This window comes from Dioscorea cayenensis, chromosome 19, assembly GCF_009730915.1.
Source record: "Dioscorea cayenensis subsp. rotundata cultivar TDr96_F1 chromosome 19, TDr96_F1_v2_PseudoChromosome.rev07_lg8_w22 25.fasta, whole genome shotgun sequence".
NCBI classification, from domain to species: domain Eukaryota; kingdom Viridiplantae; phylum Streptophyta; class Magnoliopsida; order Dioscoreales; family Dioscoreaceae; genus Dioscorea; species Dioscorea cayenensis.
Window position 1 is genome coordinate 23412718 of NC_052489.1, and position 17634 is coordinate 23430351.

The following is a 17634-nucleotide window of genomic DNA, read 5'->3' on the forward strand; positions in this document are numbered from 1 at the left end:
CAATTGAATTTGTTTGGTTGATTTCGTATTTAAATTAGTGAATTTAATTTAGCATATTAAAATTTAAATTTATTTAATTTAACTTTGAGTTTTATAAATCCAATCCAATATATCAAACTTTCAGTTTACTATCTCTAAGATTTTCCTGTTTTAAACTAAATCAAATGAAGTAAAATGGCTGAATCAACTTAAAATTTTGTTAAAACTAATATTAAAAAAAACTAATCTACCATTTATTTTGGAATTATTCAGACATTTAGATCAATTAAAGTTTAAAATACAAATAATGGAAAAATAGTCCTTTGAAGTTTGGTTATTCACAGTTTTCGAGTTTGAGTATTTACAAAAAGTCCCTCTTTTTTCTAATATCATACTTTAATTTCTGTCTTTTTGTCATAAAAGTGATTAACATTGATGGAAATATTTCTCAGTTTTTTAAACGGAAACATATAATATTAAATGAAAATGTCATATATTAAATGAAAAGGTCAAATATTAAATAAAAAAGGTACTATATGTTAGGTTAACACTTATGTAGTTACACGAAAACATACAATTTAAACGAAAACTATATATTTTAAGCGGGAAGCGTATGTTTGAGATGTTTTGAAATTTTCAAGGATTTAAAATTTAATTTTTTCTTAAAAATATGAAACTAAAGTGGGCAATATAATTAACATTTGTAATTAAAATTTATTTTTTTCTTAAAAAATATGAAACTTGAATATATATATATATATATATTGTGATTGCAATGCTTATCGAGTTTATGAATTCTATAAATATATGTAAATGAATAAATCAGTGGTTTATCCACTTTTATCAAAAAAAATAAATAAATAAATATATGTAAATAATAGATATCCAAATTATTGTTGTTGTGGTGTAACAAGAAGATGGGAGAGAGAAAGGGGATCATGTTGATAACTCTGTTTCTCAACTTCATTACTTTCTCTGCTTCCAAGCTTGATGTTACCCATTTCCCTCCCTCCTTCCTCTTTGGGACAGCTACCTCATCTTATCAGGTTAGTAATATTATATATTTATATATAATATTCATTATAATTTTAGGAGGAGGAGGAGAAGACGGAATGTGAATTTAACAAAAATAAATAAATTATATTGATCTCTAGGCATCCCCATTCCTTGCAAGATTTCTTGTGTATGAGGCTTTTGTGGATAGAATAATTCTTGAATTTGTCAAATCTTTTCCTTTCATTTTAGATTGAAGGTGCATACTTAGAAGATAACAAAAGTTTAAGCAATTGGGATGTGTTCACTCACTTACAAGGTAATTTTTTTTAATTTTTTTTCTTTAATATGTATTTTTGTTGTCTTTTTTATTTTTATTAAAGGAAAAGCATTTTTTTCAGGAAAAATTGAAGATGGGAGTAATGGAGATATTGCTTGTGACCATTATCACAAGTATGAGGTATGTGCTACAAGCTATTTGTTTTTATTTTTAATGAAATATATAAATAGATATATACTTATCAAATTTGAACTGATTTATTTCATTGATCTATTAAAATCACTCTTTTCTTTTCTTTTTTGTTTTTGGTAATTAAATAAAATAGGAAGATATTGAGATGATGCATTCCCTTGGAGTGAATGCATATAGATTCTCAATTTCATGGTCAAGGGTTCTACCAAGTGAGTTTTGATAATTTGTACTCCATATAAATGCATAAAAATAGTATTTCAAATAAATATAATAAATGTTTTTATATGGATCAGGAGGCAGATTTGGAGGAATTAATCCTTTGGGGATTGAATTCTATAATAAACTCATTAATCAACTCTTGGTGAAAGGTATTACCTATTAAATTTAATATTAATCACAAGTACTAAATCTTTTTATGTATATTTGTATGTATATCTTGAAAACTCGCCTAATTTTTATGTATTACAGGGTATACACATAATTAGAGTTATACACCGGCAAAAATCCTTATTTATATCAAACAGGAATACAACCATTTGTGACATTAAATCATTTTGATGTTCCCAAAGAACTTGAAGATCAATATGGAGCATGGTTGAATGCCGAAATTCAGTATGTTCTTTTGTAAATCATTATAATTTTTTTTTTAAAAAAAAATAGAACATTGAAGTAAAAAATTCCAACTATGAAGGCATGAGATCCGAAAACAGGTGACTTGTAAATCTCTTTGACTAACTACATTATTTATTCCATGATATATTATCTTTATGAAGCATTATTATGACATATATATATCCTTTGTAAAATATTCTATTAGTACACAATTGGGTAAGTTAATAGACATAGATATGATTCATATGAACATATTTAGTACTGTAAGTCTCTTATGCTATATATTAATATTTTGCTTGCAATGTAATTTAATATAAAGTGAACTATCATCCCACATGAAAGAATTGTATTCGAGTACTAATGGTCTTGCATGATAAATTTCAATATGCAAGTTTCGATTCACATTCCTACAAACACAATATTTTTATAATTAATAAAATTTAAATAATATTTATTTGATTGACATTTAACATTCATTGTTATAAATTTCAGAGAAGATTTTGGATATTTTGCTGAGGTGTGTTTTGAAGCCTTTGGTGATAGAGTGAAATATTGGGTTACTTTGAATGAACCAAATGAAGTGGCAAAGAAAGGATATGAAACAGGAGAATACCCTCCTGGCCTTCATTCTCAACCATATGTTGCTGCTCATAACTTGATTTTATCACACGCTACTGCTCTTCACATTTATAAAACAAAATATCAGGTAACAAAATGATACATACATATATATATACATATTGTGGAAATAAATATATAGATATTAATAAATTATTTATTTATATTTTTATAGGAAAAACAAGGAGGGTCCATTGGGATAGTTTTGTCTATGCTTTGGTATGAGCCTTTAAAAGATACTGTTGAAGATAATTCATTAATTCAGTCAACTTTTGATTTTGAAATTGGATGGTAATAATCTCCCTCTCTTCTTTTATATTAACAAACATCATTACCTTAATATTTTTGGCATGTTTTTCAATTTATTTATTTTTTGTAGGTTCCTTGATCCTTCGATTTATGGTGACTATCCAAATGAAATGAAAAAGTATTTAGGTCCAAAATTACCAACATTCTCAACAAAAGAAAAGGAAAAATTGCAAAATGGATTGGATTTTATTGGAATTAACCACTATGAAAGTCTTTATGTGGGACGTTGTGGTGTTTCTTATTGCAAAGTGGCAGAAAGAGATGGAATTCCGATTGGGAAAAAGGTGAGCTAAAAAAAAATTATAATTTTTTATATGTGTTATGTTTTTTTGAATTTTATGAGTACCCAATATAGAGATGTTGTGATAACCTTTAATTTTGCAATCATTTTAATTTTTTGATTAGTTTCAAATTCACATAAATATCATAATTAAAATGGGTTTTATTGCAGACACCGATGCCCGGCTCTTATGCAGTTCCGGAAGGTATGGAAAAGATTGTCACCTATATATCAAAAACATACAACAATACACCGATATTTATAACAGAGAATGGTAAGTTTTATGAATTATTTATTTTTAAATTTCTAATCAATAATTAAAACTTTTCCTCTCTAATTTTCAATAAATAGGTAAATATATCATAGAATATTTTAAGTTAATTAAAGTTTGAAATACCCATATATATTATGTTGATATCATTGTTTTATGTAATAAATAATAATAATAATAATAATAATAATAATAATAATAATAATAATAATAATCTTATACTATGACAGGGCTTCCACAAAAGAGTGATGATTCTACCTCCAAAGAAGAATTGCTTGATGATACGGATAGAATTAATTATTTGGATAGTTACTTAACTTTTCTAGCACGAGCCATGAGGTATTTCTTGACTTTTTTTTTTTTTTTTTGAGAAATATATAATTAGAGACAAAAAATCAAATATATTAAAAAATAGATCATGTAATAGGAACTATTGAAGAGTTTATTAACGAAAATAACTAAGGAAAACACCCTACTAAAAAATAATGCAAAGTATCAAAATTCAATTTTCTTCGTTTATAAGTCATTTAATTTAGCTAAAAAAATTTTAAAAGAAAATGTAACAGATAGAAATTTCCAAGATCTCCGTGAGATAATTCTAAACACAAAGATATAAACAGTATGTAGGGTACATGATATATAGCATTATTGTTTTGATTTGCACACTTTTGATTTAAAACTTGAATCTCATACTACCCGAGCACTTCTGTTTAAGGGCTTACATGAGTATATAGAGCTACACCGTTGCTAGTGGTGTATTTGAGCCGAGCAGTTCGTGAGCGGCTCGGTGTTCGGCTCGATAAGGGCTTGTTCGTATTCAGCTCATATTGTAAACGAGTGAAGCTTGAACATATTTTTAAAGTGTCAATTTGAGTCACACATATAGGGCTCTAAACTACTATTCAAAGGCTCAACTAGTTAAAAGCTCAGGTTAGCTTGTTTATTAAGTTAAATGAGTTCGTAAGATAAAAGAGCCAAGCTTGAACATTACCAAGTTTGGCTCATTAAATCTTGTGAACAACTTGTTTATTGTATAATTAAAAGCTCGTTTATAGTATCATTTACAGTTTTATTTATAACAATCATTAATATAATCATTTATAGTGTCATGAACAAGCTTATTTACCGGATCGTTAATAATATTACAAAAAAAAAAATATTTATAGATAGTTGCATCACAATGTTTATTTTGTTATTATTGTAATTATTTGTTAACTTATTTAATGAAGATTTTAACAAACTTGAACTCAAACCTTAATGATTCCATAAATAAGCTTAAATTATTCATTTACTAAAATGATCCTCAAACTCAAATCGAGTTGAGTCACACTTGATAATAATTCATTAAATAAGCTTTAAATGATACTTTACTAAATAAAAAAATAGAATATAAAAAAATAGTCAAGCCTTAATTAAGCTAACGAGTCAAGTCTAAGTTTTGAATTTTCTTAACAAGTTGAGCTCCTGCATGAAGATCGAAATAAGCTTGGTTAGAGCTTGAGCTCAGTTAAAATAGTAACGAGCCAAGCCTGAACATGAAAAATGAAGTTCGAAGAAAGCTTGGCTCGAGCTCGAACTCGCTTAAATAGTAACGAGCCAAGTTTGAACAAGGCAAAGCTCGGCTCGGCTCGACTTGTTTACAGCCCTAACCGTCGCCCTGCAATATACTTAAACACAACATAGTCAATAAATAGACTAGATCAAAATGCATAAAGCTTAAATCACAATCAAATGCTATAACTGAATATCTAAATAGTTTTCTTTTTTTGGTAAGTTTTTATACATAGTTTGATTTTTTTAACAAACACAAATGATAACTAATTATAGCCCACACAAAATGTAATTAAAAAAAAAACAACAAGAATGATTAATGTATGAAACCTTGTTAATCTATGGTTAAGTATTAAATATGTTTTAAAAAAATTTGAGACCTTCAATGTACATAGATGATGATGATTATGATGATGATGATGTTTTGGTGACAGGAAAGGTGCTGATGTGAGAGGTTATTTTGTGTGGTCTTTTATTGACAACTTTGAGTGGACATATGGATACACTCTTAGATTTGGGCTCTACCATGTGGACTATAAAACACAGAAGAGAACTCCAAAATCATCTGCCAAATGGTTCAAGGATTTCCACAATGTTCCAAGATTACAACAAGGAAGAGAAGATGAGAAATCAAAAGCCATTTGATTTCTTTTTTAAATAAATAAAACAGAGGATTCAATTCTCTTATTGGCTTTCTTTCTATGTTAGATAGCTTGTTCTTGCTGAAAATATATGGGAATGAGGCCTGAAAATAATATTTGGTGATATTGAACTTCAGGGGAAGATAGCTGTTAGTCTGAATCCAAGTATTAGATTTTAGAAGTGAATGACTGTCTTAAAATTTATTCTATACACCTTGTTAATTGACACCCATTTTCTTATTTTCGTACTATGGATATGTATGTTGTTTGTATTCTGTTGCACATCCTTTCATTCCTGATGCATCCTACATAATTCAATAAGTAATACATGCTCTTGTGTGGATTTTGTGAGATGATATTGGCGGCTTTTAGCTTAGATACAATACTAAAAGACCTCGAACTATCTGGAGTTGTCCATTGGTAGGGTCTGTATTAGAAAATTAACTAAACACCACTCTGCCTGCAATTGTTCTTTCCGCTATTAGACAAGAAATCTAATGTATATTCTCTTCATAGGTCTGAGTATTTCGTATTCTGGCTTAACTTGTTGTGGGTGAAGGATATCTTAGAATTTAGAATATACACACAAAAAAACCCAACAAGACAAAATCTGTAAATACATTAATGGAAACAAATTGATGAAGGTCATGTGATATTGTCATTTGTGTCTATTGTTGTTTTCAGATATAAAGTTGGACAGAGGTTTGGTCAGTATATTGATGACAGTGTTAACTTTGGAGAAGGGCTTAGGACACAATACACACTCTTAATTTATCTCAGTGGTGATTTATGCTCCAAAACAAGCAATGGCTTGGACAAACACCAGGATTTATCCACACTGTCTCTAGTTGGAGGAGAGACTGTGTTTTATGATGAAAGAAGTGGGATTGTGGCTGAGGCAATGCTCCTGTGATGGGAATGACCCTTCTTCACATTCATGGAGACAGATGCATGCTGCATGAAGCCCGTGCTATTATTAAGAATGTGAAGTATGTTTTGCGTTCATATGTGGTTTTTGCTTGATGATGATGATTTTAGGCTTTATCACACACTCTTAAGGTATTGATTCTTTGCCTTGTTACAGGACATAAAATTGTATTTTCTCTACTTCCTGAACTTTTGCATGTATACTTAATGGAAAAGTGTGAAACTTTTGCATGTATTTTTTTGCAGGGTAACTCCGCTAAAAGATCACGCAGAGTTCTTAGATGAAAAACACTGTCCGATACAACCTGAGGTCCCTGTCTTTGCAAGCATTCTTTGATATTGAAAGTTCAGCATCTGTTAGGCATACTTTGCAGCCTCGCTAATTCCTTCTGATTTTCTGAGCCTTGTAACTTGTAAGGTCCCTATGATTCAATGAATCTAATTACATCTGAACATATATCAGGTATTGTAAAAGTGGATGTTTGGAGACAATCTTTTCAAGCTTGAATCAGTATATAACAAAGACCAATGTTTACTACTAATAATTAATACGTGTATAAAATTGTAGAAAGAAACTCAACAACCAAAGTGTTGCAGTAATTCAATCATTCACAACTAACCGAGAATTAAGCATGAAAATGTTCATCAGCTACCTACTTTACAAGTTATATCATCTCAAGAACTTTAGACATGATTTTTCTGTTAACTAAAACAAAATTTCACATGGTCGATTTGGAAATATTTCACAAAGTAACTTGCATTATGAAATATTAACCAGCTTTGGTCGTTGATTTCTTTCATCAACCTCCACTCTTAGCCCTAATTCAGCAATTTCGGTAGTGTTAACAGTTCCCTGAAGCTCAAGTTGAGCTACTTCACGCTGGTTTTCTGCATTACCTTCCAGTAGATTCCTTACTGCCATTAGTCCCCACTCTCTCAAGAATGGATCGTCTTCATCAACAACACACTGCTGTAACAACAACGGAATGCCATTCTGAAGCCTAATCTCGTCTTGGGCTTGTTTCCTTCGGTACAAACAGTTGCTTATCACAGAAACAACATCCCTTCAGAAACCTTTATAAGGGCAGACCTTCAGTGCATCAGCTATGGCAGGCATCTGGCTGGTTCCATTAGCCATTGATTTTCTTATGGTAGACGGAGGTTCAAGTTCAGAAAGAAAGCGTATGAGAAGCTGTAGCAACCTCGAAGCAATCAATGAATCAACAGAAGGATTTGGCGCCAATAGAGGATCATCTGATGCACATATATCTCTCAAAATATTAAGCACATATCCAAGAACATCAATTACTGGAGAACCTGTTGGCAGAGGAGACTTTCCTCGGTGATTAAAATTCACGGCACAAGAAGCTTCCTTCAGAACTCTTTAAACACTAAGAGTGAAACTGTCTGATATTGTGAAGTCATTTGGCCTCTCACTCAAGCAATTTGATATAAGGCGCAAAAGAAATGCTTGTTCTCCGGAAAATACAGTGTGTTCATCTCCGATGTCATTGCAGCTATTGGAATCACCAAACTGGCCAAGCGTTTGGAACAACATAAAGAAATATGGTTCCTCAATGCAGACTTTAGAAAGAAGCCATTCCAGCCACTCTTCTTGATATCCAACTGCAGTCAAACTTAGATTGCTCTTAGTAAAACTAATGTCATATGAGAAAGCACAGAACTTTGCTGTTATGCAAAAATAACAAGGTCATCTCTTTGAAGACATAACATAAATCTAATTTTATTTGCACAGAACAAACAAAGAAAAGCCTTGTTGTGAAGTAAACTTAAAGAAAGAATAACCCACACAGAAAATTAACTACTGCGAAGACTATCCTGAACAAACCTCACACCAAAATTTCAATATATATATATATATATATATAAGAAAACATCAACTAAAAGGAAAATTTAACCACTCTTCTCATTATATTAACTTTATGTAAATCAAGATGCTACTAAGAACAATCTGAAAATGGTACCAAATAGAAGAGCATAACTCTGAATTGGGAACTAAAGAATATTGGAAAGACTATGATAATTGCAATATTATAAGATGATCATAACATTTAAAAACATCACTTTTATCGTTCAATTTTCAGAAACAGACTGAAAAAAACATCATAGAAACATTTGAAAAGGAATAACCAAAGCATGTTCTTCAATGGAAATCAATTAAATCAGTCATAAATTTCAGTTACACGAAATCAAGCACGCAATTAGAAGAAGCAAAGTTCTAAACAAATCTCGCAAACAGCCAATAGGAACAACATATGTTAAAAATCAAAGTTTTCTTCTTCAATTAATCATGAAAAATTAGTGAAGATATAGAACATGAACCTGTGCAAGCCGTAATGATGATCTCGATGAGTATAGGAAGCCCCTTCTCATCCTCGCATAGCTCTCCCAGTCTCCTCCTGCCACAATCGGCTGAGCAGCAAGTGTCCAATAGCATACAAAGGGGATCCAAAATCCCTCAATCACGGATCCGAGCAAGCTCCAGGAACCCCACCGGGAAGAGTAGTGCCCAGACCTTGGCTCGGTGCTCCTCGCCGGCCAATGCGACGTTACAAAGCACCTGCAGCCCGACCAGAACGACGTCCGGAGGAGATGAAAGGACTATGGGCAAGATCTGGTCGGGGCCGTCGGATCGAAGGAAGGCGTCCTGGTTTGCGGGTTCGCCGGCGCAGAGGTTTCGGAGGAGTCGAAGGTGGGGGAATCAGGAGAGGAGAGGAGGGGGATAGGCCGCGGAGGGTTGTGTCTAGGATTCCGGTGACGGCAAGCCGGCCACGGCCCTCGAGGGTTCTCGAAGCTTCTAGATGGGATGCTAGTGTCTCTTCGTCCATAGGGAAGTTGTAGGTGTTTGTTTGAGAGAAACTGTTGAGCCAAACACAACAGAATAAGAATATTAAAACAAAGGAAAACAAAATTCAAAATTCGGCGGAATTTACGTAGATTCGCCCTGCAATAATACAATATAATTCTCTGTTTTTGACAAATTGGCGACAAGCACCTTTTTATTATTTTTGCATTGTGCTTGAGAGGTTCCGAACTCAAGATCTCCCAAACACAAGCAAAGTAGGAAACCACTAGGCTATGCCTTGGTTCCCATAATTCTCTGTTTTTCAAACAACAAGAATATTAAAACAAAGAAAAACAAAATTATGCAGAATTTATGTGGCTTCGCCTGCATCACTAAATAGTTCTCAATTTTTCAAAGAGGTTATTTGGGCAATGGACTATTTAGTGGGTCGAATTCCGGTAAACTGTTACCCGGTCAGATCTAATCGGCCTTGCTCTTCACTGTTAACAGTAAATTTTTTGGGGAGATTACTGAACTTTGGATTTGTTTTTTTAGTAATCTAACTTTAATTTGTAAAAAAAAGACATATGTATAGTATTATGTTTGTGTTTCACGGCAAATCACCTCAGCTAATCCGACTACTATATGCTGATGCGGTGGCTGAGTTTATATAGTTAACTGGCTTAACACATGATTTATACCACGTTGGACAACTCAACTGGTTTAGTAATCCTTGTCAGCCAAAGAGAGCCAAGTCAGCCGTCCATGTCATCACAATGATCTTCTTCATGTTCTCTAATCACAGTTAGTTCCTGCGATCTAAGGGCAGAGGAGAATGCCGAGCGATGGAAGGGAAAAAGGTGAGTCGCTTACCTACTCCATTCTTGTGAGATGGTGTGCAAGCTATCAGCGGCCATATTAACGATGACGAGTGAGCCACTGAGGGCAAAAAATAGGCCTAACGAGGCCTTGCTGGCAAGGGGACAATTCGACTAGTTAGAGTGCCTAATTTCTATGTTTTTGGCATGTATAATGTTATAATTATTGGTTTTTATTTGACAAAATCGGGGATGATTTGTTAATCGGGATTCACATCTAGGGTTTGGTCTATGGTCACAATATATTGTTTTAATGATTATTGGTTTTCTTGTTGATAGGGTGTATTGAAAAGCATACCTATACATTAAAATGAAATGAGACATTTATCTTGTGAAAATGGTGTTCTTGTTGAAATATCTATGCCTACACTTATTCGGGTAAAAATCTTGAGAGGTTACCAAACTATGCACATATTTTACTTTGGATACCAAACTTCAATTTGTATCTCTTTGGTCACCCTACTTCGATGTGATTTCAACGAAATGACGCTTGAGGGATTCCGGTGAGAAATGTTAGGCGCGGACATCGGATAAGTCACGTGGATAGCATTTGGCAGGTCATATGCTGATGCGGATTAGGCTTGCCACCCCCAAGGGCCACATCATCCATCCAAATGCCATTAAATTTTATGCTGATGACTCTTAGGGTGACATGGCTAGTCCACATCAACATATGAGCATAGTTTAGTTACCTCTCACCATGGCATATCCGGTGTCCACGCCAGACATTTCTCACCAAAATCTGTTGGGTACCCTTTAATTGAAATCAAATTGAAGTATGATGATAAAAAAGATACAAATTGAAGTTTGGCATCCAAATTAAAATATGAGCATAGTTTAGTTACCTCTCCAGATTTTTGCCCACACTTATGCATCTTTGAAAAGGAAAAAAACCATGAATGTATAACAGTTTTCAAAAATTCCATGTATAAACATAGAAAATTGTGTATAAGTGCAGTTTTTCAAAGTTGTGTTTTTCTATGGAAATCACCCTCTTAAGAAGAAAATTATATGAATTGAAATTTAGGAAAAAAATTGTGTTAAAAAAAATACAGATTTTTACAAAAACTGCAGTTTTTCAAAGTTGTGTTTTACAATAAGTGCATACTTACATAAGCTGCAAATTTGAAAAAAGAAAACACACACTTCTTTATAGCAACTGCAGTTGTATAAAAATAATGCACTTTAAGAAGTATAACTAAAGTTTATATTTCATTAAGCTGCAGCTTTACAAAAAATACAATTTCATACAATAGTTGCAGGTTTTTCAATTTAAAAACACACTACAGTTTTACAAAAACTACAGTTTACCAAAATTGGAACTCCCTACAACAATTGCAGGTTTACAATAGATGCAATCTTACTTTAACAAAAATGCCTAGATTAACTCTAAATACAGTTTCCTACTGCTGCATATTTACATAATACACATTAACTAAAACTACATTTATAGTAAAGCCACAGTTTTTCAAAAATAAACAAAATTACAGTTTTAACTAGACTACAATTTTAGAAAAAATTATAGTTCCTTAGAACGGCTGCAGATTTATAAAAGTTACAGTTTTCCAAAATATATAAATATTGGCATCTATTCCCAACAAAGAGCCTTTTTGTAAGTGCCACCTACACCTGCAGAGGATCCAACTCCTAGTAGTAGTCATACTTTACTCTTCTTGTCAGGAAATCCTGGCTTGTTGCTCTCTTTGCCATCCTTTTGTTGTAATTGAGACCTTTGCCCAATAACACCTCAAGAAGGAACTGACTCATAGTTGCTTGACCTTGCTTTGACCCCTCCCTTTATATTTGCTTCCCTCATCCACAAGTGAGTTTACCTTGAAATTGTTCCCTTCTGGAGTGTCTGTATAAATGTTAGAATTGTAGCATACTACAGACATGGAGAATAAATTCACTGAAGCTTGTGCAATATCTAGAATGAACACCTGGAAATTCATAAATTGAATGAAATCATTCACCTATGATACTACAATAGGCATATTAGCTTCATTTGTAGTGGTCCTTTGTTGCACATCAATTGTGACCATCTATACATGTTTAAAAAAAAATGGAAATAAATTCAGCAAACATGAACCACCACTATGAATAATTAAAATAAAGAAAGCCTACTAGATCCTACATGTGGTACAGTGTTCCATGGTGTATGTGTTTCACTGAATGCAACACTATTATGGGTGGCCTTGATTTTCTGTAGTCCATCTCTACTCAACCCTGGCCACCTTAATTAAGTTTCCTTGGGAGATGAAATTTAGGAGCAATTTTAGATTGTGTCAACCTATAAAAAAATCATATACTAAAGAAATCTTACCTGTGTTTGAGAAGCACAACTTAAGTCATTGTTGCCATCCCCTGTGTTTAAGTCTAACCCAGCTATAGTATGTTCTGCAATTATTTGCATATTTTGACAGGTTGAATAACACAAAAGTTTATGTTGTAATTAAGCCAACATCAGTATGAAATGCCATAACTATGGCACAGGACCATGTTCCAGTAATATACTTGTTGAGATTTCTGTGTTGTTCTGCAATCATGGAAATAAAATTTAGTTAACCTCATTGGAACAAAATTGGATTAGAGAGCAAATAAAAAAAATTAAACATTCACTAAGCTAGCCATGGAATCTCTTATTATGTCCTATTGCACCACACATGCTGCACTTAATTTTCACTTAATACCTGATAGTCAATTAAAAATGCTGATAGAGCAAAACCAAGCATTATCAAAGTTAACTATAAAATCTTGATGGAACAAAACCTAATTAATTATAACATCATCATATGTTATTTGTAACCTCACAACCAATACATGCCAATACATAATTAAATACTTGATGAACAAAATTAATTATAACAAAACTTAATTAGAATTTAATTAATTATAAAATAGCTTTCCCACCTTCTGTCTGTTAGTCATAAAAGATCCAATTATGGATGTCAACAACCCGTAGATCTTGTGCAAGCACCTGCAAGAACCAGTTTCAGTTCTCTTTGTTCTCTTTATTGACTATAGCCCATGCAATGGGATAGATGCAGTCATTTGCATCTATCCCAAGTTGGCATAAGTTTTCCCCCATAAACTCCTTTCAAAAAGCAACCATCAAGGGACACCAAATACCTGCAACTTGCCAAGAAACTTGCTCTCAATGGAGCAAGGCATAGATACATACCATGGAAGACCCCTTCATTGGTCTCAATGATAAATGTTGAACCTGGGTGTGTCCTCATTATCTCTAGCCTATAATCATGTAGTCTAACCATTTGTGACTCCACATCACCATCTATGATTCTGTTCAATACACAAGACACAGAGAAAGTCATCGTTAAGCTCTCACCTAAGTACAATGAAAGGAACACATTTTATTTACCTGTGAGCAATACATTATGCCCTGTGAGCTTTTAATATGCTGATGTCCAGTTCTTGATTGGTCTTCACAGTTTGTACAATGCCAGCAATTTTCCAATTCGGATCTGCCCTAAATCACTCAAGGTAATGTCTAGTTATCCAGTCTGCATTCACATGTCTATTGTTGTGATCCCTAACACATTCATGCTCAGAGACACCTGCCTTCATTTGTATTGTATTTTTCTCATCAACCATAGGTAATGCCCACAAATAAATTAGGCATCCGTTCTTACAAAAGGATGGGCATCTTATTTTGGTATTGGGCCTAAAATTCATCACATACCTATTTCTTATGCCATAAATTTTCATTGCATCCTTAAACTACTTGAAGCTCTTGAATTTCATTCCAATTCTAAACTGTGGATTCGTTATGTCAACCTCATCATTAAACTTAGAATATTTAGGTCTAGGAGGGCTCACACCATCTTCTGTTGAAGAACATAAATGAAAACCCTCTGAATTAGCATAATCAGGTTCTATAAAGTCATCATCATCTACCTGTGCAGCTTCACTAATACTGTTAGCATTTGGTCTTGATCCACCAACATTAAACATCTCCTCTTCTTTCATACTTCTCATTGAAATTATAGTCTGAGTCTTCAAAATCACACTCTTCATCTACATTAGGCCTTTTGCCATGTCCACTGATTAAAATGTCCTCCAAGTTCTTATCATGTCCTACATCTTCTTCCTTATCAACCACATGTTTTAAAAGTGCAACCCTACTGCATTCACCTAGCCTCACACAAAAATATATGTCCCTGCTAGACCCTTCTGAAATGGTCATTTTAAGGGCATCTATGTCATTTTTAACCTCCTTGTAATCTCTATCATTACTTGATGTGTCTAACAACCATATAGAACAACCCTTAACCTCCAAATTTAACTCTTTGGCCAAGACTATGAGTTCTATCTTGGATATCCAGTCAACACAACAATAATCAATATATTCTGCGATGCCTTCTACTTCACCAACCTTGTAATGCATCCTTATAGTAAATAATTCAGCATCTAACACTGTTTGACAAATGTCTAAAAGTCAAGTGATTGACTGGCTAGGCTATACACATGGATAATTTGTAATGCTTGGTATAAAAACATCTCCATCAACTCAAGTATTAAAAAATCAAATAACAACTTCATGATTTATATACACAAAAATCCAAAACAGTTATACAATAAAAAAAGTAAAAACACCAAAAAAATCACATAATTAAACAACACAATGGATAATTTATTATGCTTGGTATAAAAATATCTCCATCAACTCAAGTATTAAAAAGTCATATTACAATTTCATGATTTATACATACATAAATCCAAAAAAAAGTTATACAAACAGAAAAGTAAAGAAAACAGCACAAAAAGTGAAAAAAAAAAAACCCCCATGTTTTGAAACCCGGGTTGACCCGGCTGGGTTGAGTTGAACCGGACCAGGCCAAGAAATCGGGTTCGGTTAAGATACAGTGTTGACCAAGTTGACCCGGGTGAGTACCCGGTGAACCAGTCGACCAAGCTCAGTCGAACCGGGTCAATCCAATTATATTATTACATGTTTAAAATTAAAACTTTAAATAATAAATATGTAAGTATAAGGGGGTTATGTATCAAATTTACTTCAACATCAAAACTCAATGCCTGATTCATAAGTTTTATTTAGTAGATTGTATTGTGAAACTTAAAAGCTTGTATTGTATTGTGTTATTTTCTATTTATTATTATGTAGTATTATATTTGAATTTGTATTTAGGGTATTAAATTAATATTTATAAACTATAAGAAAAAACTATTTATTTGTTGAACTTTTGTATTGTTGTTTTTAAATTTTTTAGTAATTTATACTATAGTATTTTTTATATTTATATATAATTAAATTTATAAAAATATATATTATATTTATGACCGGATCAACCAGGTTCGACCATTGACCCATGACCCGAAAGCCTTCCCGGGTCATACCCCCGGACCATATTTCAAAACATTGCAAAAAACACATAATTAAACAGCACAATGGATAATTTATTATGCTTGGTATAAAAACATCCCCATCAACTCAAGTATTAAAAAATCCGATAACAACTTCATGATTTATACACACAAAAATCCAAAACAGTTATACAAACAGAAAAATAAAAAAAAACAACACAAAAAATACGTAATTAAACAACACAATGGATAATTTATTATGCATGGTATAAAAACATCACCATCAACTCAAGTATTAAAAAATCACATAACAACTTTATGATTTATACACACGAAAATCCTAAACAGTTATACAATAAGAAAAGTTTTAAAAAAAAAACACAAAAACACAAAAACACATAATTAAACAGCATCATGGATAATTTATTATGCTTGGAATAAAATCATCTTCATCAACTCAAGTATTAAAAAATTAGATAACAATTTCATGATTTATAAACACAAAAATCCAAAATAATCAAGCAACCAAAAAAAATCAAAGAAACACCACAACATTAAATTTGCACCACTCATTACCATAAAATCAATTCTGCCACTTTGGTAACACACATATACCCTTCACATATACACTCATTAATTTCAATAAAAATAACACAGCCAAACTTAGATTTCAACCTCCATTTAAAGTAAATAAACACTGGAAAGGCAACATGTCAAGGGGCAAGAAGAGGGCACTTACAATACTCGGGGCTTTATCCCACTCTTGCCATACGTACCTCCCAGTTCACCGACATCTTCACCGAGAAAACCTTCCTCTCTTTTTCCAGCTCCGAAGACCTTCCCTTCAGTCACCCTCGACGAGAAGTTGACTAACACTACCGAAACCCTCTTCTCTTCTCCTCTCCTCTCCCTCTCCGTCCTTGTCTCCCTTTCAAACATGGAAAAGAAGGCCAAAGTCTTGTCTGTGTCTTGCTTTCTAGAGGCGATCGGTGTCGTGACGTGTAGAATGCTAACAACGAAGAATATCATGAGCTGACTTGACTCTCTTTGGCTGATGAGGATTACAAAACCAGCTGGGCTACCCAACATGGCATAAATCTTGTGTTAAGCCAGTTGACTGTAAACTTAGCCATCATATCAGCAAACAATGGTCGGATTAGTTGAGGTGACCTACCGGTGAAACACAAACATTAAATAGGTGACATTTTCTATATAAATTAAGTTAAGTTACTAAAAAGAAACAAACCCAAAGTTCAATAACCTTAAAAAAAAAAAATTACTCTCACCGCTAAACTAGGGAATAGTTATGAGAGGGATAGAAAAAGCGTGTAGGGAACCTTGGGTTTGATTTGTTTAAGGACTTGGGGATGCATTGAATGAGTTGTCCAAACACCAAACTGGGTTCAGTTAAAATTTTATTAACAATGGGTTATTCTATTTGAGTATGGTTTTTTCATATGAAAATGCATTTCATTGAGTCATATGATGTTATTATTTGTAATAGTTCAGAAGATAAAAATAAATATTTGTTTTTATATATATAATGAAGGCAAACCACACCTGTCAACAATTATTGTGAGAAGAAATTAAATGTTCAATTTCTCATTTAGGAATAAAAATGAGTTAGCACTCCTCTTCTATTGTGAAGGAGATCAAAATAAATTTATTAGTTATGTTACATTTTTTATTATAAAAAATAAATTTACCAAAGTATATTTTAATTATGTTATATTTTTTTATCAAATTATTGTAAAAAAATAAGTATATTTTTAATTTCATGATTTACTTTATTGCAAATATTATTCAATCTTCTCTTATCATTCAAATTATATAAAAAAAAGTAAATTTTGATTTAATTTCACAAATATTCTTCCAACCCATTGTTTAAAAAATAAAAACAACCCAGTAAAATTGAATCTAGGCCACATTTGTTAAAAAATAATTCAACAAAAAT

At 32.5% G+C, this 17634-nt stretch overlaps 1 protein-coding gene across 1 annotated transcript; it reads left to right on the plus strand.

Moving 5' to 3' along the window:
* The first annotated feature begins 870 nt into the window (after nt 1-870).
* LOC120249421 (beta-glucosidase 18-like) lies at nt 871-6001 on the plus strand. Its single transcript, XM_039257919.1, has 12 exons — nt 871-1025; nt 1225-1291; nt 1374-1432; nt 1578-1653; nt 1738-1812; nt 1969-2056; nt 2549-2762; nt 2850-2965; nt 3054-3267; nt 3435-3537; nt 3765-3873; nt 5520-6001. The coding sequence occupies exons 1-12, from the start codon at nt 897-899 to the stop codon at nt 5728-5730; spliced, it is 1461 nt and encodes a 486-aa protein (XP_039113853.1). The 5' UTR covers nt 871-896; the 3' UTR covers nt 5731-6001.
* Nucleotides 6002-17634: the final 11633 nt, after the last annotated feature.

Excerpts from the sequence above, each read along its gene's own strand:
- LOC120249421 (XM_039257919.1), top strand. The coding sequence starts at position 897 with ATGGGAGAGAGAAAGGGGATCATGTTGATAACTCTGTTTCTCAACTTC. Across the intron at positions 1,026-1,224 it reads CAGCTACCTCATCTTATCAG|ATTGAAGGTGCATACTTAGA; the intron begins GTTAGTAATATT and ends CTTTCATTTTAG. Across the intron at positions 1,654-1,737 it reads ATGGTCAAGGGTTCTACCAA|GAGGCAGATTTGGAGGAATT; the intron begins GTGAGTTTTGAT and ends TATATGGATCAG.